Here is a 24363-nt window from a genome sequence, read left to right as displayed (position 1 = left end):
GTAAACACAACACAGGAATTTTCTGAAAGATTAAAAATTTTTACATCTTAAAAATGTAAAAACAATGCACTATATGAAAATCACACAAAACAGTTTAGTGTCAGGGAGACAGAGACTTGGAAGAGCCTCTCTCTTGATGCTCTCATAGAACTTGTCAGATCTGGGGCATCGCGATGACAGTTGGTGTGCATCATTCCTCTCTGTTGCCGCCTTCCAGGTTGGTGCTGTCGACGGTACAGAGATGTCATAAGAAGCAAAGTATCATTCGCTCTAAAGACCTCCCATCTTTGTATAGTCTTCCCTACTGCTAGCCAAGAGGCCTGTGGTCCAGGTAGGCACTTCTATTTGTGGGTTTGACTAACCAAAGCCATGTCTCCCAGATGCTATGAAAGGCGGGGATGGCAAAGAAAGCATGGAGTTCCACAATGGAGAGAAGTTTTAGGAGCTGAGCTGTTTGCCTAAGCATCTTCAGATCCTATCCAGCAGCAAACTATCATGCAATAAGGAAGAGGCTGGGGAAATTGAATAACCCTTTCAATCAGGTTCCCAGTTCGCAGCTCCTGTCCGTGCACACACATTGCAGCATGAGGCAGTTTCAGAAACTAAAGAATCTGCCAACCACCTGCTCAGAACTCTCATGCTCAGCAGTCATGCAGAGGAGCCATGTCATTCCTGGTTACAAGAGGCCAGGCTGCCTGTCTTCATTCCTCCACAGCCTGAGCTATGAATCTCTGCCAGTCACTCCCTCCTGCACTACGGTCTCTCATGGTGCTCTACCCACCAGTGTATCTCAGGGCACCATGACATGTGCTAGATGATTTTGGACCTCACCACAGCTCAGACTCAGAGAATAGAAACTCCTGGTTCTGGCACTGTGAGAGATGGGATGTGTAGAGCTTAGACTGTGCCCATTTGTGTTCCTTTGTATTACATAGGACAGGAGTTTTCAGAGTGTGCCTTACCCTGAGTGACTCCATTTATACAGCAGTGCTTTGCTTCATTTTGAAAGTAAATTCTGAGGCAAAAATAACTCTCTATCTTGTGTGTGCAAGGGCCCAGCATAGACAGTAAACATATGTTTATAGATAACTTATTAATACAAACAAATTATTCCTACCTATAAAATATCAAGCCAGGAACAGCTAGACCCATGGATGTTTGAAGACCTAGTTCAAGAAACCAAGCTTGTGTGCTTGTCTAAACCACCAGAACAATGAGAGCAGCAATGCCCTCACTTGGCACAGACCCACTGAGCCATCATCAGCCCACCCCATGCATGCATCACCAGATACAAGGCAATAAATGCTCAACTCTGTCCCCAGGATGTCTGCTCATAGGATCAGCCCTAATTGAAATGACCCAGTTGAACTCCCATTTGTTCAGACTCCCATGCCTGCAGTCAGCTCTGTGCTTTGGAGCAATGTGCCCTTGGAGCTATTTCTATATCTTGAACTGACATTATGCCCTGAACCAACTGAGTATTTATTGGCCTCCCTGTTATGCATGTTCATCTGCTATGTAATTGTGACTTCTATAAATCCATCTGCACACCTGTGCATGTGCACATACGCACAAACACATGCACACACAGGACTTGTGGTAATGGCGGTCATGTATTCAGCCTCTGAACTTATATCATAATATGCTTTTGAAGTAAGACAAATCTGCCTCATTATCTGTCCCCTTCTTCCTTTATGAATTATGAATAGCATTTATACTCATTAGTGCTCATTTGTTTCTTAGGAATTTGGCATCCAAAAGAGTTTATGTCCTCAGTTATGTCTGCTTCTCGTTGGGTCCTTAGGTGATCACTAATCATGTACTGCTCATCAGTGAGGAATCTGCCTATGACTGCACAGTTTAAACAAGCATTAAGTGGGCTGCTCTGTGTAATGATGTTGCTTGTGTGGACCATCAACTTAATATTGCTGTTCCTTCTACAGGAAGGAAGAACCTCTCGAGATGTCTTCCAATAATGACCCTGTTGCAATTCCAGTGACAGAAGTAAATCCCAGTGACCATCCTGGAATGGACACCAGTGACCAGAACACATTGACTGGAGAGGCTGTGTTAAGTTTTCATAACATCAGTTACGTAGAAACAGTGCAGCATGGCTTTGCATGTTGTAAAAAAACAAGTGTGATAAAAAGACTATCAAATATCAGGTATGTACATGAACTAAATAGACAAGTATATTGAACAACTTTTTCAACAGATTCAGACTTTCTAATTATCAATAAACTGTGTGTATATATGTGTTTGGATGTATGCATATATATCTGTTTATGTGTGTAAGTGTATATGTGTATATCTCTGTTTGTATACATATAAGTGTATGAATGTGTATGCCTATATCTGTTTCTGTGTTTCTGTTTGTGTGTGTATAAGTGTATGTGTGTGTTCACATGTGCAGATGTGTGGATGCTATGGCACACTTGTGGTACAAGGCTGCCAGAGGACAATCCTGAACACTGGTCTTCACCTTCTACCATGTTGCAGACAGAGTCCCTCATTGCTCACTGCAGTGTGTGCCAGGCCAGCCGCCTGCAAGTGTCCTGGGATTCTCCTGCCTCTGTCTTCTATCTCTTCATAGAGCATGGAGTTACAGGTGCCCACACTGCAACCAACTTTATGTGAGTTCTGGAGGTTTAACTTAGGTCCTCACCCACACATAGCAAGCACTTCACCCAATGAACCATCCCAGCCTCACCTTGTAATACAGACAGACAGATACATGATCACAGACAGATAGATCCACAATCACAGTGAAATTCATGCTATGGAGACTGAAGAACAGCACAATGGATGAATGGCACAAAACCTGTTTCTTTAAAAATACAAACAAGCTTGATAAACCCTTAGACAAATTTCAAAAACAAAACAAAACAAAAACAATCATGAGAAATGGTTTTAATTCAATAAAATTAAGGATGAAAAAGTAATATAAAAGGCATACTGTTAACATCAAGGAATATGAGAGATTATTGCAAATTTAAATTCTACAAATTAGAAAATATAAAAGAATTGTGTACACATCTATACACACATCCCCTCCCTAAACTGAACTGAGCGTTTATAACAGGCAGACTGGGTCAGTTACCAGTGATGAGATGGAAGTAATGAAGAAGTCCCAAGAGCAGAAAGGCCGGGTCCTCAAATATTTGCTCACAATTCATTAAGAGCTAAAAAGAGCGAAAGCCAACATTCCACACATTGTTCCATAAGATAAAGAAGCCATGCCTTGAGGGATGTCCCTCAATTCTAAACTGAGTGTATTCTAATTAAGAAAGGAAATTTTCATTTTGTGGGTGTGTGTTTGGCTTTTCTATTTTGATTAAGGATCTTCTGTTTGTTTTGAGTGTTAAACTTGGCAACCCTCTCCTGTCCTGAGTTCTTCTTTCTGGTCTTTGGATTTCTACTTAAGATGTATAGATTTTGGTTTGATTCTATTTTAATAGTAAGGACATTGCTACTGGTATTCTACAACTCTGTTTTTTTGCAACGAGGTCTACGAAGCAGCAAGCAGGGTTATATGAAGACACTGCTCATCAAACAGCAAGAAGCTGTTATATGCTCGGCACATAAAGGGCATGTGTGTAATAAAGTCCTCCTGAGATCCTGCTACTTGCTTCACGGACATTGAACTTAAATACACCATGCTTAAAAAATGACAAGTCCTTAAATAATAAACAACAGGTGTTTTGTGATATCTGAGGCATTTTTCTGATAGTGTAGTTTTTGTGAGTTTGTGTTTTTTTTCTGTGTACAATTTCAATAGCATATTTAGTGTAGATCCTAAAGGAACATAACTTCTTTTAAATTGCAAATTCAAGCAGTATGATTTTGTGTTTACAGTGGGATTATGAAAGCTGGCCTCAATGCCATTATGGGACCTAATTATGAGAGCAGATCATTGTGAGTATAACAGACAGCATATGCAAGCCCTTTGTATCCACTTTCTGTGTTGCAAAATTACTTTTATAGGAATTATTTAAGTATTGTGTGAGTGTATCTAGTCAGGTCCTATGTGCTGTTTATAATGTGCAGGTGGATGCTTCATAGCTTCATACCAAGAGCAGGAAGTCTTACAAGGTCACTTTACTGATAGGAAATGATAGAGTGATTGCTATATGATGCTGGGTTAGTTTATTATTTAATGTGGGAGAGATAGTATTAAAATTAGAAAGATGAAGGAGAAGTTTTAAGGAGACAAGAAATTACTTTACCAATTTGAGCAGCATATTACCAGTTTGAGTCCCTAAGGTCAATTACCAGGGAGGAGCAGTCCTGTGGATCACACCTTTCTTTCATAATTTTGGGATGTATTATAGCACACACTGAACTGAAAGGAGTGTGTGTGTGACTTCAGTTAATCTTATGCAGAATTTTTATTCTGAGTATCTGATAGCTTTTACTGAAGGGAGGAAGTAAACCACACAACATATGTAACCCTTGTAGGTTATTAGATGTCTTAGCTGCAAGGAAAGATCCACATGGATTATCAGGAGATATTTTGATAAATAGAAAACCTCGACCTGCTAATTTCACATGTACTTCTGGTTATGTGCCACAGGTAAGTGCTGGTGGGTTTGTAATTTTTAGATTTCTCCTGCTTTTGTATGGGCAGATGCAGTTTATAGATATGTGTGTTTCCATAATTATACAACACATTTATAGGCTATGCTTCCTCTTCAGTGGCTTTTTACAATGGCTCATTAGCCTAAGATTAACATTATTTAGGAAGGTGGGGAGGGATTGGAATATGACATCTGTGGCACAGTATTGGTAATTGCAGCTGTGATTTAATTCTACAGAGGACTACAGTTGTCTTATTTTGCTCTTCCTGCATCTCTCTCCACTGCTTAGAAGATCCTTCTGTAAATAACTGCAGGTAGCAGTCACCAAAATCCCTCTGCTCTACTTGGAAGGCAAATGGAAGGGCAGGTTCTCTACTTGAAATTAGTAAAATTGAAAGAATATTTTTCAGTAGAGTATTACATTGCATATGTTTTATATGAGGATTAGGCTACATTTATTAGAATGATTGTCTTAGTGATAACTGTATTTAATTGAAATACTATTTAACCTTAAGAATGACGTGGTGATGCACACGCTGACTGTGAGAGACAACATAGAGTTCTCAGCTGCTCTTCGACTGCCAATGACTATGACAAGAGAAGAAAAAAGAAGGCGGATTAATGAGGTCCTTGAACTTCTGCATCTGGATGAAGTGGCAAATGTTGAGGTAATGTGAAGAAAGGTCTTGAAATACTCAGAGTCAAAATAAAAAATGGCCACGATGATAATATGACTCCGTTGTCACTTTCCTATAAAGTGTGTGTCAATGTAACTATTGTCTGTATTAATGAGTGTGCAACTGGTTACATGATGTAAAATGGAAAGTGAGCTGCAAAGCCTTCTTTACAATGGCTAAACCTGGCAGTGGACTGTGATCCAGCAGGGAAAAGTGCTCCTCACGTGAGCCTCCTCTTCCCTCAGCCTTAAAGTCTTAATTTTACAGAATTGGACAAGTGCTTTCTTCTGTTTATTGTCTCTTCCCCTAGAGGACTTGTCCCTTGTTGTTTCTGAATGTGCTTCTGCCCTGACACAGGACGTGAGATGGAGAACTCTGGCTCTGTGTTCACTCTGCATTTGTTTCCCTCCAGGGTTGTCCTTGGTCTCTTAGCATTTACTTCTCACTTGTGTCACGCTTGTTATCTTCTGCAGTCTTTCTTTTTGTGTTTATATCTCATCCTGTCAATTTGACACAACCTAAAATCACATTGGAATCCTCTAGAAGAGTCTCAGTGAGGAATTGTAGTCAGGTTGGCTTGTGGGCATTGCCTTGATTAAGTGGTGTAGGAAGACCCAGCCCACTTAGGCAGATCCATTCTTTGAGTTTGGGTCCCGGGAGGCATGAGCATGGAGAAAGTGAGTTGACCACTGACAGACGTGTATGCATTCACCCTCTCTGTGCTCTTGACTGGATGTAACCAGATGTGGCAGCTTCCTACCTTGCCTTCCCTACAGTGATCACCTGTACTTTTAAACTGTGTGTTGAAATAAAACCTTTCACTCCCTGTTTACTTTTTGTAAGATCATTTTATGTTAATAACTAGGTGGAAACCTAGGATATCCTTTTGCTCTCACTCCTTCCTTCTGTATCTTCTGTCAATATTTATTATCAGCTCCTTTTGTCAGGATTTGATGATAGAACCTTGGGCAAGAGCAACAATGAATGGACCTGCTTATTCCTATGAGATTTGTGCAGGATCAGGAGGGGTAATAGATAAGTGGTGAACTTCACAGTTAACTATGTGAGAGTTAGTTAATTTCTTACTAACCTATTTCAAAAAACTTTTATGTGATACTTCATTAATTATTATTAATGTTTAAAAATTAAAGATATATGTTAATTTAATAATCCCATTCTTAAGTATCAAAATTAATAAGTCTTGATATTCTCAGCCCTGTCAGGTCTAAAACTATTTGCAATTCCATTTTTTATTATTATTACATTGGTTATAGAACCTTATCAGGCATTTAACTTATTATATGCCTAGTGTTTTTAAAATATTAGTGGTGTTTCCCTCTTTTTGTCTCTTCCAAACCATCCTGCCTCCACAATGACATCGACTCATTGAATAGATTGTATAGAGATGTCTGCTGAGTAGACATTTGGGGCTATGGATGAAAATGGGCTCCCCAGAATATGATTTTTATGGATTAACTCCTGTGGTGTCTCCTCCTTAGAGGCAATGAGGAATAGGAAGGTACTAGCTGTTGATTCCCATGATCTTCCTCTACAGTTGTTTATGAGATGTTTGCCTTCTTGAAAGAATAATAGAAAAGTGGACATTTACCACACTTTCTTTTGTCCCGAGTGATGGAATTTTGTGGGCTTTGCTCTGTTTATTACATGTTTTTATGTTCACCATAAGGTTCTTTCTTTTGTTCTGTTTTTTAAACAATAATTAGTTATTGCACTAAGTTGTTTACTTTTACTTTTTAGAGATAACATATCAAGATACTTATTAAATTCTTGAAGTCATGAAATGTAATAGATTGCAAGAACTTTAGTATAATTTTTAATGATAGTTTTCAAAAAAGATGTGTGTGTGTGTATGTGTGTGCCTGTGTATTTTTTTACGTGTCTGCCTAAAGGCCATATCACACACATGGAGATCATAGGACACCTTTGTCATGGGTCCATTTTCTTTTCCCACCTTGTTTGTCTTGTTCTGCTGAAGCCCTACATGTACACATGACTGATGCCCTGATCCATGTCCCATCTCAATGTAATTCCATCTTGATGGAGTTACACAGGCAGTTCTGTTGCTACTGCTTTATATGTGAGTTCCAGGGATTGAACCCAGGCTTCAGGCCTACAGGGCAAGTGCTTTTCCCTGCTAAGACTTCTCTTCAGCTTTTCACAAGATTTTGATTTAAGAAATATAGAGGCAGTATGTGGTTTCTGTCATACAGCCAGCACAATAGTACACTTGCTGATACCAGCACCCTGACTTCTTCATGTTTACAACAGTATACTCATTAAAGTTGTTCCTCACTGTAGCATTTTAATAGAACATTAAGTTCTATCTTATTCCTGAGTACTTAATTACTTTTCATTCATAAAAATCTGCTTACCTATAACTCTATTCTTAACTATCAAAATTAATAATTCTTTTATTTTCTCAGCCTTGTCGTGGCCATACTCATCATTTGATGGAGGAGGGTCATCTGGCTATATGTTACTTTCATTGGTTAATAAAGAAACTGCCTTGGCCCTTTGATAGCACAGAAAATTAGGTAGGTGCAGTAAACAGAACAGGATGCTGGATAGAAGGCAGTGAGTCAGTCACCATGAAGCTCCGGCCCAAGATGGACGTAGGTTTTAGGATCTTCCTGGTAAGCCACCACCTCATGGTGCTACACACATTAATAGAAATGGGTTAATCAAGATGTGAGAGTTAGCCAGTAAGAGGCTAGAGCTAATGGGCCAGGCACTGTTTAAATGAATACAATTTGTGTGTTGTTATTTCGGGTGTAAAGCTAGCCATACGGGACAAAAAGCAGGCCTGCTTGTCTCATCACTACAATCCTTGATGTGTGATATCCTTCTGTATATGTGTTGCTTTTGCTGGCTAATGAATAAAAGCTGCTTTGGCCTATGGCAGGGCAGAATATAGCCAGAATGGAAGAGAGATATAAAAGGAGAGAGTAGGTGGAGTCAGAGAGACGCCATGTAGCTGCCAAAGGAGATAGACGCCTGACCCTTACGAGTAAGCCACAGCCTTGTGCCGAATCACAGATTAACAGACATGCATTAATTCAAGATTTAAGAGCTACACCTGAGTCAGTGGCCAAGCAGTCTTTTAATTAGTATAGTTTTTGTGTGATGATTTGGGTCTTGGAAGCCGGGAGCAAACAAGCAGTTTTCGTCTATACATCCACCCCCCCCCCCCAAAAAAAAACCCTTTGTTGAATGTTGATTGTCAGGATAATGATATAGCAAAATTTTTTATTACTAGGACAGGCTGATTCATCAAATGACTATGACTGTAGTTGTTCTTGTTAATAACGATGATCATTGTTGCTTCAGCCTAGGTCTAAAGAACTTGAGAAAAGGACCGGTATAGCAAGGGAGCTGATCACCCAGCATTCCATTTTGTTCTTGGATGACCCCACCACTGGCTTAGACTGGAGCACTACTACTGATGTCATCTCAGTCCTGAGAAGGTAAGTGCTGAAGAAATATTAAGTTTTTTTCATTTAATACCTGGTCACTTGTATGTATTTTTGGTGCAAGAGATTCAGAGGTAAGCTACAGAATTTCTTTCTTGTTTATTAGAAGGAAACAAACTTTAATTAGCAAGGACTTCACATCAAGATCAAAGAGATAGGAGCATGGGGAGAAATGGGGAAGGTGCAGCACTGCTTTAAATAGCATGTCCCCATAGCATGTCCCCATAGCATGTCCCTATAGCATGTCCCCATAACACTCAAGCATTGGTCAAGTGAGCTGAGTAGGTGATATCTGAACAGAGTGCTGGATGGAGGGAAAACGCATTTGTTCTGAGGCAGGGCATGTTTGATGTGTCTGGAGCATTAAAGAGACCAAGTTAACCAGAGCACAGTGACCTGAGGGGATAGAAAGTTGCTAGTTCTTTGCTAAAGACAGCACAGACTGGATGACTTGATGGAAGTTAAATTCTTTAGAGTTCTGAATCCTGAAAGTCAGAGTGTCTGCTGAGGCCTGGGTCACTGAGTTGATACCTCTTCCCTCCTCATGTGTCTATGCTCTGATCTCTTAAATGGACACCAGTTACATTAGGATACCCTAGCAATTTCAATGACACCTAAGTTACCTTTTAAAAGACTCTTCCTCCAATTATATCCACATTTAAAGTTCTTAGATGTGAAGTCTTCAACAAATGAGTCTTTGGAAAGATACAATTCAGTCCTCCACATTCCTAGTTGAAGAGAGAGGGGCTGGTTGGGTTGGATGTAGATTGCCTAGACCCCCTGGACCACTGTAAAGACTAAGGTTTTCCATTGAAGGGGATGTGGGAAAGCTTCTGAGTTTATAGCAATGCATCATGGAGAAGGTTATGCAGTTACACTATGGGGATGTAAAATGTCAGTAGAAGATGGAGATGTGGAGGTTCTGTTGCTAGGAAATAGTGTACTCTGTATAGCTTTGAATATAGAATAAATAGAATTATCTCAGGGATTGACCCTGGATGTGATGGCTGAGAGAATGATTGCTAAGATCTGGGTCCTGACCTGTGGAAGAATGAGTAAAAGCAATGGCACTTTCTTCTCTCAAGAAATAAGTCTGTGGCTGAAACATTTATACAAAAATGTGTAAGGGTTAGTTTTTTTTTATTTTGAAGTATAATAAGAGTTCCCAATTGACTTAATAACCCCAAGAATCATATAAGTACTATCCCATTCCCATAGCCTAGGCTGCTGGCTGTTGAATTTACTGTGTTCTGTCTTTCCTTTTTCTTGTTCTTTCATTTATTCTAACATCATGTTCTATTACCCTAAATACTGTTACCTGTCCCTCCAGTTACCAAGATCACTCTTTTGTTTTACCTTCCCAGTGATGAAGTCAACAACTGGGGCCTTGCCATCTTCTAGCCTGTAGACTCCTTAAGGGTCACCACCTTCCCTATTTGTTCCCTTTCCTGTCTGCTTCAAGACACTCTCTAAGATTAAGTTCTTGCTCATTTTCCAGTATGGGATGCTGCTCTCTGTGCCTGTGTGTCATGATATTGCTCTTCTTAGTGCATTGCATCGGGTCATCCACAGTGTGGCTTCTCCCAGTGTTCTAGCTTCCAGTCTTAATGCATAGCATGGTGTTGTCCCCAGTGTGGTTTCTCCCAGTGTTCTGGGAGCAGAATTGGGCCCTGATATGCTGTGTTCTTGGATTTCACACTCCTGGAAGTGCATCCTTCATGGTAGGAATATTTAATTTTTTTTACAATTATTTGTGTGTGTGTGTGTGTGTGTGTGTGTGTGTGTGTGTGTGTGTGTGGTGTCTATATGTATGTTGCATGGATGTAGAAGTCAGAGGAAAACTCGAGGGACTTGGATTTTTCCTTCCACCAAATGGTTTCTGGGATTTAAACTCTTAGCATCAAGTACCTTTGCCCATTGATCCATCTTGTTTCCCTGGCTTGAATCTTAATCATCTCATAGTGGTGGTGGTTGATAGGTTATATGATATGAAATTACAGTTTTTTCTTTTGTGATATATTAATAGTCTGACAGGGAAAACAATCAGCTCTTATGCCATTATTCTGTTCCTTATATTATCTCTACCGACCAGTTGTGGTGTGAATTAGTAACTTCTGCTCTTGTTTTAATTACTTCACAAACTGACATGGCATTCTGTCTGGGAAGGTGTCTTTTCTCAGTTCCTATTTTGTACAATGTGCTATAATATGTTATTCATCATTATTCTAACTATTAAATCAATCACAGTTTGACTAGTGGAAGATCCTTCTCTGTGAGGTTTTTTTTTTTAGTTTTAATTTATTTTCTAGGAATTTCAAGTAATATACTTCAATCTTATTCTTTCTTTTGATAAGGATTCATATATCTAAAATAAAATTTTTTAAATTAAGTTCTTTGAGGAGAGATGAAATAAGAGGTAAGAGCCCTGGCTGCTCTTCCAGAGGACTCAGATAACATTCCCAGCATCCACGCGGCAGCTCACAACCATTTGTACCTGCAGTTTTAGGGGATCTAATGCAGTCTTCTCCCATCCACAGGCACCAGGGACACGTGGTAACAGACATACACTCAAGGCAATACACCCTGTAAAACAAATGCTTTTTAAAAGAAATGGTTGACAAATTCATATTTTTAAAATAAAAATTTACTTTCATGTAAAAAACACCTTCTATGTGATTCTGTCAGTGTGAGACACTGCCCAGGATTCCCAACTAAATGCTTTGGGAAAAGACACTGAGGCCGCAGATCCTAGATATTACTTTGAGGAAGGCTCTCACCATGTCTGCTCTCTGCTTTTAATCTTTGCAAGCTCCCAACTACCATCCTCCTAATGTTCCAGCTTACAGCAGAAGGGTCTTCCCACACCTAAGATGCTCTTCCTACAATTTCATTTAATAATATTTTATTTCCACACCAGTTATTTATCATTCTCTCTGTCCTTTTTTATCTACCTATGTCTTCCGCCCTGTCTCTACTTCTTATACTCTTTGTCAAACACATTCAGGCTAACACAATCCTTTCTGTGTTCTCATAGTTTATGAGACAGACATTTTATTTTATACTCTGTACAGCTGATTTTTCTCTTCTTAGCTGGTAGCACTTTGTCTTACCTTCTCACTGGGTTGCAAGTCTTTTCTCACAAGGGATCCTCCACTTCTGCACCACCTTGTGTTGGTATTACTGTCTGTCCTGGCTGTCTTTGAGGCAGACTATCATTTGATACAGTGACACCTCACAGCATACGCTTGTGAGACACTTGCCTTGAGGTTTCATAGTTTGTCACTTTATTCCATAGCCCAGGCTGATCTCACGTTCTTGTCTCTGCCTTCTAAGCTGGAGCTCAAGGTGTGCACTGCACTTCACAGCTTTCTCATTCTCGTTTCCATTTCTCCCTCCCCTTCATCCTCTTCTCTCCTTTCCTTCCTTCCTCCCTGTTTTGTTCCCTCCTTCCCGTTCTTCCTCCCCTTTGTTTCATTCTGTCTGTTAGTCTTTTTGAAGTAGAATCTCCTGTAATCTAGGGGGGACTTGAACTCCTGATTATCCAAATTTTTGAAATGTTACAGATATGCCACCATACCCAACTTCAATAAAAATATTTCATAGCAGTTTCAAATACTGATTTTTGTTATTGGTCCTCCTAACAGAAGACATGACCTCCTGAAATGGTAGTTCAGCTTTTTTCCTGCCATGGAATTAAATCAACGATCAAATCCCAAATTTGCCTCTTACTGAGATCCCTTTGTCTGTTGCTTGACCTTTTAAATCTTATCAACACAAAGGGGAAATTATATTAGAAATGACTTATGCCAATATTATGAAAATTGAACTGAGGTTATTGCTGAAGTGTTTAGGGAGAGAAAGTGGTTAGGAATGTGAGTCACATCATCAGAGCAGTGAAAACCAATTCCTGAAGAGACAGAAGTGTGAACGATGGAAGGGAATTGTGCTTACAGTCATAGCTGTAATGTTTGCTCTGTCATTGCTTCTCAAGCTTGGGTGAACTTGTCAATCACCAGGGCTGCCTGCTCATGATATGGATCCCTGCACAGACTCCCAGATATTATGATTTAGTGTCTGGAAGTCTGTGTAGAGATCTATGTGGTAACACTTGAGTGCACTAGTGATGGCCTACACGCTGGAAGATCTAGACTTTTAAATAAAAGCTTTAACTTGGTTTCTCTATCAGGTGCATAGTACCAGGAAGTAAAGTTGTTTTTTAGGAAAATTCAAGCTGAAATGGGAACTAAAAGTATAACTTCAGGAATAAAATATTTTTTTTCAGAATCTCAAGGTTCAGCTGTCAAGAGACTTATGGTTTTTTTCCTCTTTAACCTTAGGATGTCTAGGAGGGGACGGACAATCATCTTCTCCATTAATCAGCCCCCATACTCCATCTTCAGACTGTTTGACAGCCTCACCTTAGTGGCCTCAGGAAAAGTTATGTTTCACGGGCCTGCACAGGAGGCTTTGGAGTACTTCACATCTGCAGGTATGGCTGGATTTGCTGTGAGAGCTCCTTCAGTCATGGGAACTGGGGAGAGAACAGGGATTCTCAGGAATGCTGCTTGGCCTTCATTCAGACTTACTGTGTGTGGGCTTCTCCATTTTAAATACCGGTGACAGGGTTCTGTTGCTTGTGCAGCACGGGCTTGCTGTGCAGGTCTCTTCCTTTCTCCTGTCCTGTATCATGCCTGAGTTACAAGATTTTTACTGAGTCTCTTTTTCGGCTTCCCAGTTGTGGTGACCCTCTTAATTACCATGCAGGGCTCAGGCCCAGTTATCCATCATTTGAACAGCTTTGGAAAGGCCCAGCATCATGTGTTCTTGCTCACATAGCAGATGGTGATTTTCAGTTTTCTCCTAGTGTGACCTGACTCTGCAGAGCTATGGAAACATTCCTTAACTTAGTATTAACTTTGCATTTCAGGTTTAGGCGATGGTTGGGAGCTATAGTTGCTCAAGTCTTTCTTCTGTGGACTCATGTTTTTGGTCTGCCTGTTTTTCTCTGACTGAAATTGGATGATGAAATATTTTTTAATGGCTCATTTCATCAATTTCATCTTAGAGAAATATGGATTAAGTTGTGGATGATTATCTTTGACTACAAATACAGGTTTAAATATTTGCTGTGCAATACTCCTTCCTGTTGATTAATCTTTGTCATTAAAAAATGTGTGAGCATTTGTGCATCTATGGAGTCCAATAAAAATCTGGTCAAATTCTATTGATTTTTTTCACAAGAAGAGTTCACATATCTATGTCTATGTTCATGTCTATGTTTAGTCTACCTCTGTAACCATATCTATGTCTAGTCTATTCTTATGTATAGTTTGTGTGTATGTCTAATTGTCTCTGTCTATGTCTAGGCTATGTCTACTCTGTCTATGTCTGTGTATTACATATGTGTCTGTGTATATGTATGTATAGCACCAACATAAACACACACATGTAAACAATAGGCTGTAAAGTAGTGATTGCTGAAATATTATGAGAGTTTATATAATAGGAAAGATAAGTAGAAGGGGAAGAGCAAGTAGAGGAAGAAATTCTTAGATTCTGTCTCCCTTCCCCTTTCTCACTCTCTGAAAGAGGATCCTCACATTTTTGTTCTTGGTCTGGATTCTTTGTAGATTATGAATATGATTCCCACAACAACCCTGCAGACTTCTTGCTGGACATCATTAACGGAGGTTTCTCTGCTCTATTAGACACAGAGGAAGATGGCCATGATGGTATATGAAGCTTCTAGAGTCATAGGTTTTCATCTAACTGATTTCACTGAAACACAATCATGTATCTCATTAGAATATAATGTTTTATATTGATTAGTCTTATATTTATTAGTGGTCCTAAAATTAGCTAATAGACATTAGTGCAGGGTATTTTTTTATTTAATTTACAAAAGAATATTTATATGATATTGTCACAGGAAAATTTTGGGTTAAAAGTAAATGTACCTATTGTTTTGTTATATTATCTTTGTTATTGTTTTAGATATGATTTGCTCATGTAGCCAGACTGGCCTTAAATGTGTGCTCTTTCTACCTCACCTCCTAAGTGTAGGTATTACAGGGATTTGTCACCATGCCTGACTTTGTTTATAACATTTCAAAAAATAAGATACTTGGCAGTTTGTACATTTACATATGCATTCACTTGAAGCAGAAATCAGAGACCAGAGTTTTATGTTAAGAAGTATAGATCCATAAGGGAAGGAGAACTTTGTTAAGGATTGGGGTTCCAATGGTCACTGGCCATTGAGTTTGTTGTGTCTGTTGGATAATGACTGTAATCAGGTCAGTTATGGACACTTTTATAATCTGTAAATGAATTAACACAAGAGTAATATTTTTAGTCTCACAGTGTGGTGGGCTGAAGATGGAGCTCAGCTGATAGAGTGATTGCCTAGCATGGAGAAAGCCTTGAGTTTAGTTCCTATCAGCACATAACTGGGTGTAAAGGTCATGTCTGTAATCTCAGCACTTAAGACAGAAACAGGAGGACCTGGAGAAGTTTAAGGTCACCCTTGGCTTCAGAGCAACTTTGAGGCCAGTCTAGGGTACATGAGACTGTCTCAAAGAAAAGCTGATACCTAATTTATCTGTTATTCATAAAAAAATATCTCAGAAAAATCAGTTAAATTATTGTCTAATATTTCTTGTCTTTATCCACTTTTATCCTGAAGTCGACAAATATAAAGAACTTTCTGAGAGACAGCACCAAGTCAGAGAAAACTTAGCCAATATGTATACCCAGTCCTCCTCATACAGAAAAATGAAAGCTGAACTGGATCCACTCTTAAGGGAACTGAAGGCAGGGAGGAGCTCAGCCTTGGAGATCACGTGTGTCACTTCTTTCTGGCATCAGCTTCAATGGATTATCTGTCGTTCATTTGAAAATTGCCTGGGTTTTCCAAGGGCCACTGGGATCCAGGTAATCTGATGAGTTATTTATTTTATTGTGAAAAATTCATGGGGGAGCAATTTGTTTCTGAGTCAGTCTACTGCAGGGTCACACTTAGCTTCTCCTCTTTCCATGTGTCATCTCCACTCTGCCTGGCATAGAGAAATATTCAATAGAGCAAGTAGACTACGATTAACTTTTTCTTATGGAAATATTTTTAGTGGTTGTTTTTTATTAACAGGAACTTTAATAACTATCCAAGTAGAAACCTTTATTCAAGGAATGAAAAAAGAAACTCAGCACACCTGGGAGCTCCTCACCCCTGTCTGCTTTATTTCAGCAGTGCATCTTACAAGTTCAAAATCTAGGAATGAGTCAAGGAGGAAAAGGCCTTTATACTGATGTAACTTTCCTTGTGAGGGAAATAAAAAAATAAAACTGTAGCCTGTCAGATGAGAGAGCAGACTTGAAGAAACTTTAAGTAGAGAAGGGTGGAGATGACTGGAGAGGGAAAGGACGGTTGATCTGTGGTTGAAATCATGTGGTGAGGAGACAGGGCCGTAGAACAGCTCTGAGGGAGCCTGAGCATCGACTGCCTGAGATGAGCCAGCTGCAGAGTGCTGTTCCCTCATCAGGAGTCCAGTGTGTGAAAGCAGTAGCTACTCCAAGAGTGCAGCTCACACACACAGTAACTGGGCTGAACAATGCTCTTCCCTGTCAGCGACCTGGAACTGGGAGGAGGTGAAGTTCTACTTTTCTTTAAACTGGCTCTGTAACAAGGATCAGCATGACTCACGATTTTCTGTTTTTAACATGAATGTCACACAGAAATTTGGTTCTACCAGCTCATTGGGCCATTACTTATTCAGTTATCTTTTATTTGATATTGTTGATGATTCTGCTGTGTTAGTGTTTGATTCTGGGGCCTTAGCTCTTAGAGGGCAATCACTCTATAGTAGACCTACATCCCTTTCTCTGTCCATCCAGAACTTAAAGTCAGTTCTGCTGTTAGTGTGTTGCTATTTTATTCGCAGGCATTTAGTTTCTGTTGAGTGTGCAAATTCATGCGTTATTGGTTCTAATGAAACACCATTTACTTCTTAACAAGTGTGCTGCCCTTTACATATTTCAATGTTGCTACTTCCCTGCCTGTATGTAAATATTCTTCATCTGAGTTATACTGTCAGTTGCTCCAAACACTTTGGTCTTTTACTTGGGCACTTATGTCATAAGAGGCATATTTATGTCCATTCTTTCTGGGCAAAAAAGATTCCATATGATTGGAAACAACTGAGTTACATTCATCAAATTGAGTTACTCACTGTTCAGCAGTGAGGAAATATTATAAGGTAAGACGTGTGTGTGTGTGTGTGTGTGTGTGTTAGCAATGTGGGAATTGAAGACTAATTTTTAATATTTTTATATATTTATTTTTCATGTATGGGTGTTTTGCTTGCATGGATATCTATACACCGTGTGCATGTCCATGGAGGCCAGAAAAAGGCATCAAATTCTCTGAGCTGGAGTTACAGAAGGTGGTTAGGGGTCATTTGGGTGCTGGAAACTGAGTTCCAGGTGTTCTGCAAGAGCTATATTTCCAAGCCCTGGAATTTTGATCTCTAATTTATCACATTGCGTGGTAGGATCCTTACCCTTAGATCATAATGTTCTACTTTTAAGACATTATCCGAGGAATAATAGAATCTTCCAAATAAGTTCCAGCATCATGTAGCCTTACTCCTTTGCTAAGTGAAGCACCTTCTAAAGCCATTTTAATCTAAAACCACAGCAGTTCAGGCTCTTGTGATGGTCGGCACAGATTGGATAGATGGAGGGTGATGAGGGTCTGGAGGAGCTGGCAGCTTAGATGAGACTCGAGCCCAGGCTGCGCTGACTGAGGCTGATGGAGCGGCAGTGACAGAGGTGATGGGCAATGGGAGACTGGGGTGACCCAGAGGACGCTGTATGATCACTGTGGTGACAGCAATAGTGCTGGTTCCCACAAAGCACAGATTTCCCTGAGGTGACACAGGTGAGGACCAGCTCACCCCTTCTTAGCACACAAAATCCCATTGCTAGGAACTGTGTTGTGAGTCATTTTTAATTTCATTATTTGATTTGTACTTGTAGTTCTGCAGGGCTCTGCCACTGAGCTGTCCCCCTGGCCTATGGTGCATTTGTTTCTGACTATAAGAATAAAGAAAGCCTGAATTCGTTTGAGCCACTTGAAGCAGAAAGTTGCACATGTTCGATGGCACCAGAATTGAGACCCCAGTTTAGGTGAACACTTTCTGTCACTTACCTGGGTTTGTTCCCTACCCCCCCCCCCAGGCGCCTGCATTCTCTCCCACCCTGTGTCATCCAGGTTTTAATCTGAACTGAGCCCTTCACTGGCAATTCCTGGTTGGGCACTGGGAGAAGTCTTAGCTTTTCCAGGATCTGCACTGTTGGAGCTTCTAATTGCAGAGACCTTTATTTTCAGATTAACATACAAGCACTCTTTTAACACATGTGTTTTATATTCTCTCAGGGCATCTGGCCAAAATATAGTGTTCATCTCACTGGAGAGATCTGATTAGGATTTTAAAATAATGGACAATGTGCAGAATACTTTCTACTCCCAATGGAAATTTTTTTTTTCTTTTCCCTGTTTTCTTTTTGAAAGGCAATTATCACAGTCTTACTGGCCGTGATTGTGGGTACCATTTTCCTTGTCCTACGAAATGTTTGTACTGAAGTCCAGACAAGGTAAGCAAATGAGAAAATGTTGACACTTTGTTCAAACTTATATAAATCTATGAAGAATTGGAATTTGAGACAAGAACAGAGTAAACATTTTATCACATGATAGAGCATGTTGGTAATAAGTGGAAGGCCTCACTTTTCCACATGCTTTTATTGGTTAAAGAATAAAGAAGCTGCTTTTGGCCAGTGACTTAAGAGAATAATAGCCCAGTAAGGTTCCAATGAGTCTGTCTCTGGTGGAGACTTCATAGTGTCTTTCCTAACTCCACCTACTCTCTCTATATCTTTTCCAGCTGGGCTATTATTCTGTTAAGTCACTGGCCAAAAGCAGCTTCTTTATTCTTTAACCAATAAAAGCAACACATATCTAGAAGGACTTCCCACATCACTGCAGCATGCATATGGATGTCAGAAAACAATTGACAGCTGATCCGCCAACAGATGGGTTTGAGGGATTGTACTCAAGGTCATCAAGCTTGGGGGCAGTCATCTTACCTGCTGAACTATAACTTAATTTTCTATGGCCCTTAATTTTTTCTTGCTATTGAGTTAAGGTTAATTTTGTTTCTGAGTTGTGACCAAATGCATGATCCACATACATTTCTTCCCTTCTCTGTGTTTTCATTTTATCTGTTTATAATGCCTTGGTACACAAATGTTTTTAGTTTACCTATTTATTCTTCTGTTGCTCCAATGCCAATTTTCTTGAGTAAGGTGGGTTTGTATGAATGTGAGTGTGGGGTAATAGGATGAGATTCAGTTTTTCCTGACTTGTCCTGTGAATATCACTTTTGTGGTCTTTGTTTAGTTTGAGTTATAACGTGGCTTTAAAGATATCCTTTATAAACTTTTTAATGACTATAGCATGCTCACAAAAGTGTTTCTCATCAGGATCACAATTTTCAGAATTTTCATTGTATTTCATGTGTGACACACCACTATTTGCTCAACTGGGCTCCCTAGTTGACACCCACAGCCTCAGGGTACCTCTCAGTGGCCAGAGAGGCTTGACTATTAAGGAAAGATGATTAAGAACTTCAGGAAGCTTCTCTTGAGAGAGCGAGAGAGAAAGATATACAGATAGATAGATAGATAGATAGATAGATAGATAGATAGATAGATAGATAGATAGATGATAGATCAAGAGGTGTTATTTGTCCAGGTTTGTGTCAGGTGGACTCATGTTCATGTGGGTGTATACACACATGCATGTTGGTGAGTATGCATGTGTCTGCATGTGGAGGTCAGAGGTTGATGCCATGTTTTCATTGATGTCCATGCACTTCCTTTATCAAGGCAGGTCCCTCACTGAACCTAGAGCTCATTGACTTGGCTGTGCTGGCTGATGAGCTCCAAGTGTCCACCCCTGTATCCTTCATCTCTGGAGTTACAGATGAGAAGTGCTGTGCCTGGGGACTTTTTCATGTGTCCTAGGCATCTGAACTCAGGTCGTCAAGACTGCATGACAGACACTTTGCTAAGTGGGACAGCTTCACAGCCCCACAAATATGCTTTGCTGTGTGGAAAATACTTATTATATTTTAAGAAAAAATAAGCATAAAAATCAGTTATTCTATGAATTGTCTTCTGTTTGAATTGGAAGTTAGTCTGCAGTGAGATTCCTGGTACGTCTGTCTCCAGTCTGTCCTCTTCTCCTTCCCTGAAGGCCAAGATCTGAATGCTTTCCAAACCTTCTAGTTCTTGGTTTGTGCCCATGTAGCTGGCACATCTTAACCCAGAACAGCACAGACAACAAAGCAGACAGTGTAGGCACTGTTACAGGAGGCTTGTAGACATATTTCCAAAAAACCTGATGTGGAAATGTTCTTGGAAAATGCAGACATAAAGAAGATCCTTATTAGCTGTTGCTTCATATTCTTTTTAGAAATTGTGAAATGTTCTTAATTTGTATTTTTCACATCCCCTCATTCAGTATTGTATAAAAAGCTGAACTGTGTGACAATGGCCTTTGTGTGTGGTTTATTTCAGTCTTCCTGATAAATGGTTGATAGTTTTGGTTTGTGCTCTGGTTAGTTTTTTGCCTACTTGACACCAGCCATGGTCATGTGGGGAGAAGGAACCTTAGTTAAGAAAATGCATCTATCAGGTTGACATGTAGGCAAGTCCATGGGATAGTCTCTTGATTAATACTGAATGTGGGAAGGCCAGGCCACTGGAAGTAGTACCAACTCTGGGCAGGTGTTTCCAAGTTGTGTATAAGCAGGTGGAACAAGCCAGTAAGGATCACCCATCTGTGGTCCCAGATTCCATCCTTGCCTCCAAGATCCTGCCTTGAATTCCTATATGACTTTCCTCAGAAATGGATGTGTTCTGGATATGTAAGCCAGATAAATCCCACTCTCTGTAAGTTGCTTTTGGTCATGACAATTACCACAGCTAAAGAAACTTAAATAGGACAATTTGAAATACTTCCTTAACATCATCTATGCAATTAAGCCATTACATTATTTTCAGGGTCAATATAAATATTTTCTTCATCAGTAATGTTTAGGAGGCCAAAGATGGTTCTTATATTTGGATCCAATGTTGTCCTTGTGCTTTGTCCAACTTATATCAAGGAACTGGGTTTGAATTTTGTCATATTTGAGCTTCCTTGGCTCAACAGCAGTATAGGGTTGAGGTGGCAGTCAAACATTAAGGAGAAGGAATTAAACGAAATAATTGGATACAGGCATTTATGCTGTGCATATTTACACACATATTTAAAATCATTTGCTCAAAGTTCATGCGAAGACTGATGTTTGCTGGAGCACCATGCATAGTAACAACGTTAAGGGATCTAAGTTCACGTAAACGGTAAAGCAGATGTGACTCTGAATGCTGCTTATCTTCAACATGGGAATTTGTAACAATATGGATAGAATTGAAGATCTGAGGAACATCATGCAAAGTCAAATAGTCCAAGCCTAGAAAGGCAAATGTGTTTCATGTTTCACTGACACGTGGATTGTAAAGGAATTGACCCCCTGTCCGCATAGTGCTCGTTGTCAGGGCAGTGAGGAGTGAGGATACACAGATTCGCTAAGAGTATAAAATCTGTTAAATGGGAGAAATCAGATGCTTTTACTTTGAGATAAATTACACAGCACATTCAGTTCAGCAAATATTAATACACACTTCAAGGTTTCTGAGAATACATTTCTAATATGTTACTATGAAAATGAGGCATATTTGTGGTGATGGACATCACCCTATTTAGTTTGATATAATTATTTCACAAAATAGGTCATGAATCATATTAGTTTTACACCTAAATGTGTAGTTATAGATTGTCGGTCTACAATTATAACCTCTAAAAAGCCAGATTAGAAAGTAGATGCGGTATATATGGTTAAGTATAGCCAGAGCCATAAAGTTCCCTTCCTAAATTCTTGGTTTTGTTGATAAAAACATAGGAAAGTAAACAGGATGGAACTTGAGGACAATTTGTTGGAGATAGAGAGGGAGAATTCCATGAGCACAGGGAATGAGTGTGTGGGAATGGAAGAGTGGAGAGAGAAAGTTGTGCATTTAGTAGAGTGAAGCTTTGGAAGCAAAACAGACTCATTAGGAGAAGAGCAGAACCCAGGTCCTCCACTCTATGGTTGGTCCTCTGCTGTTGTTTGGTCCTTTGAGTGCGGTCCACGGTTGTGACTTGACAGGTCAAGAATTTGTCAAGTAGCCCAGGCTGGCTTTAGTTCCAGGTCCTCTTCTCTGTTTGGTGACTGGATGCCCAAGTTCCCCACTGTATTGTTGGTCACGTGGTGCTCAGGCTTTCTGCTCTAGGTTTGGACCTTTGAAGCAGGGCCACAGTTATGACCTGACAGATCCAGAACTTATCATGTAGCCTAGGCTGGCCTCCAGCTGCAGCGATCCTCATGCCTCTGTACCTCAAATTCCAGGAGTTTGGAGATCTTGCTTCCTCCTCTTCTCAGAATCTTCCCCATTCTTAGTTTGTCTTTTTTTCCCATCCTCTTTCTTTAATCTGGCTTTTTATAGATTGTAAAATGGAATTTTTCTTTGATGGAGAAGGAAACTTGTCTCTAATAAGGTCCCAATCATCTGCTCTGATATCTAACCACCACTGTGTATCTAGATAAAAAGTTACTGACCTCTGACTTTAGTTGAAAAGGTGTAGCAGAGTGTTAGGACCCAGATACCGTTTGTCTTTGAGGAACCTGACATGTGTGTCCAGAAAACAGGGAACTGCAGAAGGCCTTTTACTTCCCCTTTCTTCTGCTTACCATCTCCTATCACATGATCAAAAATTATTTCTTCATAGATAAGTATGACTGGATCCCGTTTTTGACTCTTTGGAAACTATGCAAGAAGTTGGTTGGCCTATTTTAGGGATGATCGTTAGGGCTTTAAAGATGTTTCTACAGTTTGTGTCTGTAGTAAGCCGCTGAGTGGGGATTCCCCCACTGTTTCATTTTTTTCCTTCTTACTCTTCTGTAAATCAGTGCAGCCAACTGAGTATGAAAACTTCTTGGAGCTTTATTTATCTTTATGTTTCTCTCTTTATTAGCACGATGCTTACATTTTTTTTTTTTAGTTAAATTGAAGTTGGGTTGGGCTGCCATGAGTAAATGCAGCAGATTCAGTGGATTTAAAAGCAATGTGTCTCCACAGTGCAGTGTGAGAGCCTGAGGGAAGGATTCTCTCCCAGGCTCTTCCTCTCTGGCCACCTTCTCTCTCTTGGCAGACACTGCAATGCTGTTTCTTCCCATGATGAGGTGATGATGACACAGTTGACATCCTGGGACTCCACTCTCATGATTTCATTTAAACAGGTTAACCCCTAAATTGCATACTCTAGTATTGTTACATTAAGGGCCATTATCAAATTGTTGGATTTTAGAGGACAAACTTCCAGTAATTCCAGTAATAGATACCGTTATGGAGACAGAGGAGACTAACTCATGGGACTCATTCTTCCTGACATTTTAAACCAGAACAGTTCTACATTATCTTTCTTTCTTTTTTAATAATTATTTTATTTTTATGTGCCTGAATGTTTTTTTTAAATTTTTGTCCATACCATGTGTGTGCCCTGAGACCTGTGGCTATCAGAAGGAGGCATTGGATCCTGCCTCAGTTTGGGTTACTATTGCTGTGGTTAAACACATGACCAAAGGCAAGTTGGGGAGGAAAGGTTTTATTCAGCTAACATTCCCACATTGTCATCCAACATTGAAGGAAGCCAGGACAGGGGGAACCCAATTAGGCAGGGATCTGCAGAGGTCACGATGGGTCCTGCTTACTGTCTTGCTCGGCTTTCTTAGAACCTCTGGGATGTACCACCCACAATGAGATGGGCCCTCTCCCAACCATTAGTAATTAAGAAAATGACTTACAGCTGGATCTTATGGAGGCATTTCTCAATTGAGGTTCTCTCTTTCAGATTCCTCTAGCTTGTGTCAAGTTTACATAAAATTAGCTGGCATGGAATCCCCTTGAACTCGAGTGACAAATGGCTGTGATCTGCTATGTGGGTGCTGCCAACCAAACTCAGGTCCTCTGCAAGAGCAAAACGTACTCTTTACTGCGGAGACATTTCTCCAGTCTTGCTTTTATTTTATATTTTAGAACAGATCTGTGTAATGTTATTTATTCTACAGAACAAGGTGTATTGGAAAAAACCCATCCTAATGTTGAACTTACTGTTGCTTTTGCCTTCATTCTCTTCTGGCAGAGCAAACCTCCTCTTCTTGCTCACAATCTTCCAGTGCTTCACAAGTATGTCTACCGGAGATCTCTTCATGATTGACAGGAATCGCTTTCTGTAAGTAGCCCCTGCTCCAGAAGCAGGAATCAGGGGATAACAATCAAAATAATTACATTCATTGTTGGGCCTAGAATGTTATCTCATGAATTACCAGTAATTTCCCCTTTTCTTATTTAGTTGAAAATAAACAAATTATGAAATTTTGTGTTTATCATGTGGCATCATGATTTTTGAAGTATGTA

General features: G+C 39.9%; 2 protein-coding genes across 2 annotated transcripts in view; both read left to right on the top strand.

Moving 5' to 3' along the window:
- Positions 1–24363, top strand: part of LOC142832685 (guanylate-binding protein 6-like) — an 84887-nt gene that overhangs the window by 3457 nt on the left and 57067 nt on the right. The gene's annotated exons all lie outside the window — the stretch shown is intronic.
- Positions 1–24363, top strand: part of LOC142832681 (ATP-binding cassette sub-family G member 3-like) — a 39547-nt gene that overhangs the window by 3459 nt on the left and 11725 nt on the right. The window contains exons 2-11 of the mRNA XM_075943362.1: positions 1944–2165; positions 3856–3915; positions 4459–4573; positions 5093–5245; positions 8603–8739; positions 13083–13234; positions 14376–14477; positions 15431–15678; positions 18314–18396; positions 24089–24178. Coding sequence (XP_075799477.1) covers positions 1963–2165; positions 3856–3915; positions 4459–4573; positions 5093–5245; positions 8603–8739; positions 13083–13234; positions 14376–14477; positions 15431–15678; positions 18314–18396; positions 24089–24178 — 1343 coding nt within the window. The 5' untranslated portion in view covers positions 1944–1962. The remainder of the gene's footprint in view (positions 1–1943; positions 2166–3855; positions 3916–4458; positions 4574–5092; positions 5246–8602; positions 8740–13082; positions 13235–14375; positions 14478–15430; positions 15679–18313; positions 18397–24088; positions 24179–24363) is intronic.

The sequence above is a fragment of the Microtus pennsylvanicus genome, chromosome 12 (genome assembly GCF_037038515.1).
Source record: "Microtus pennsylvanicus isolate mMicPen1 chromosome 12, mMicPen1.hap1, whole genome shotgun sequence".
Lineage (NCBI taxonomy): Eukaryota > Metazoa > Chordata > Mammalia > Rodentia > Cricetidae > Microtus > Microtus pennsylvanicus.
The sequence above is the reverse complement of the archived record's forward strand: the minus strand, read 5'-3'. Positions and strand labels throughout refer to the sequence as shown.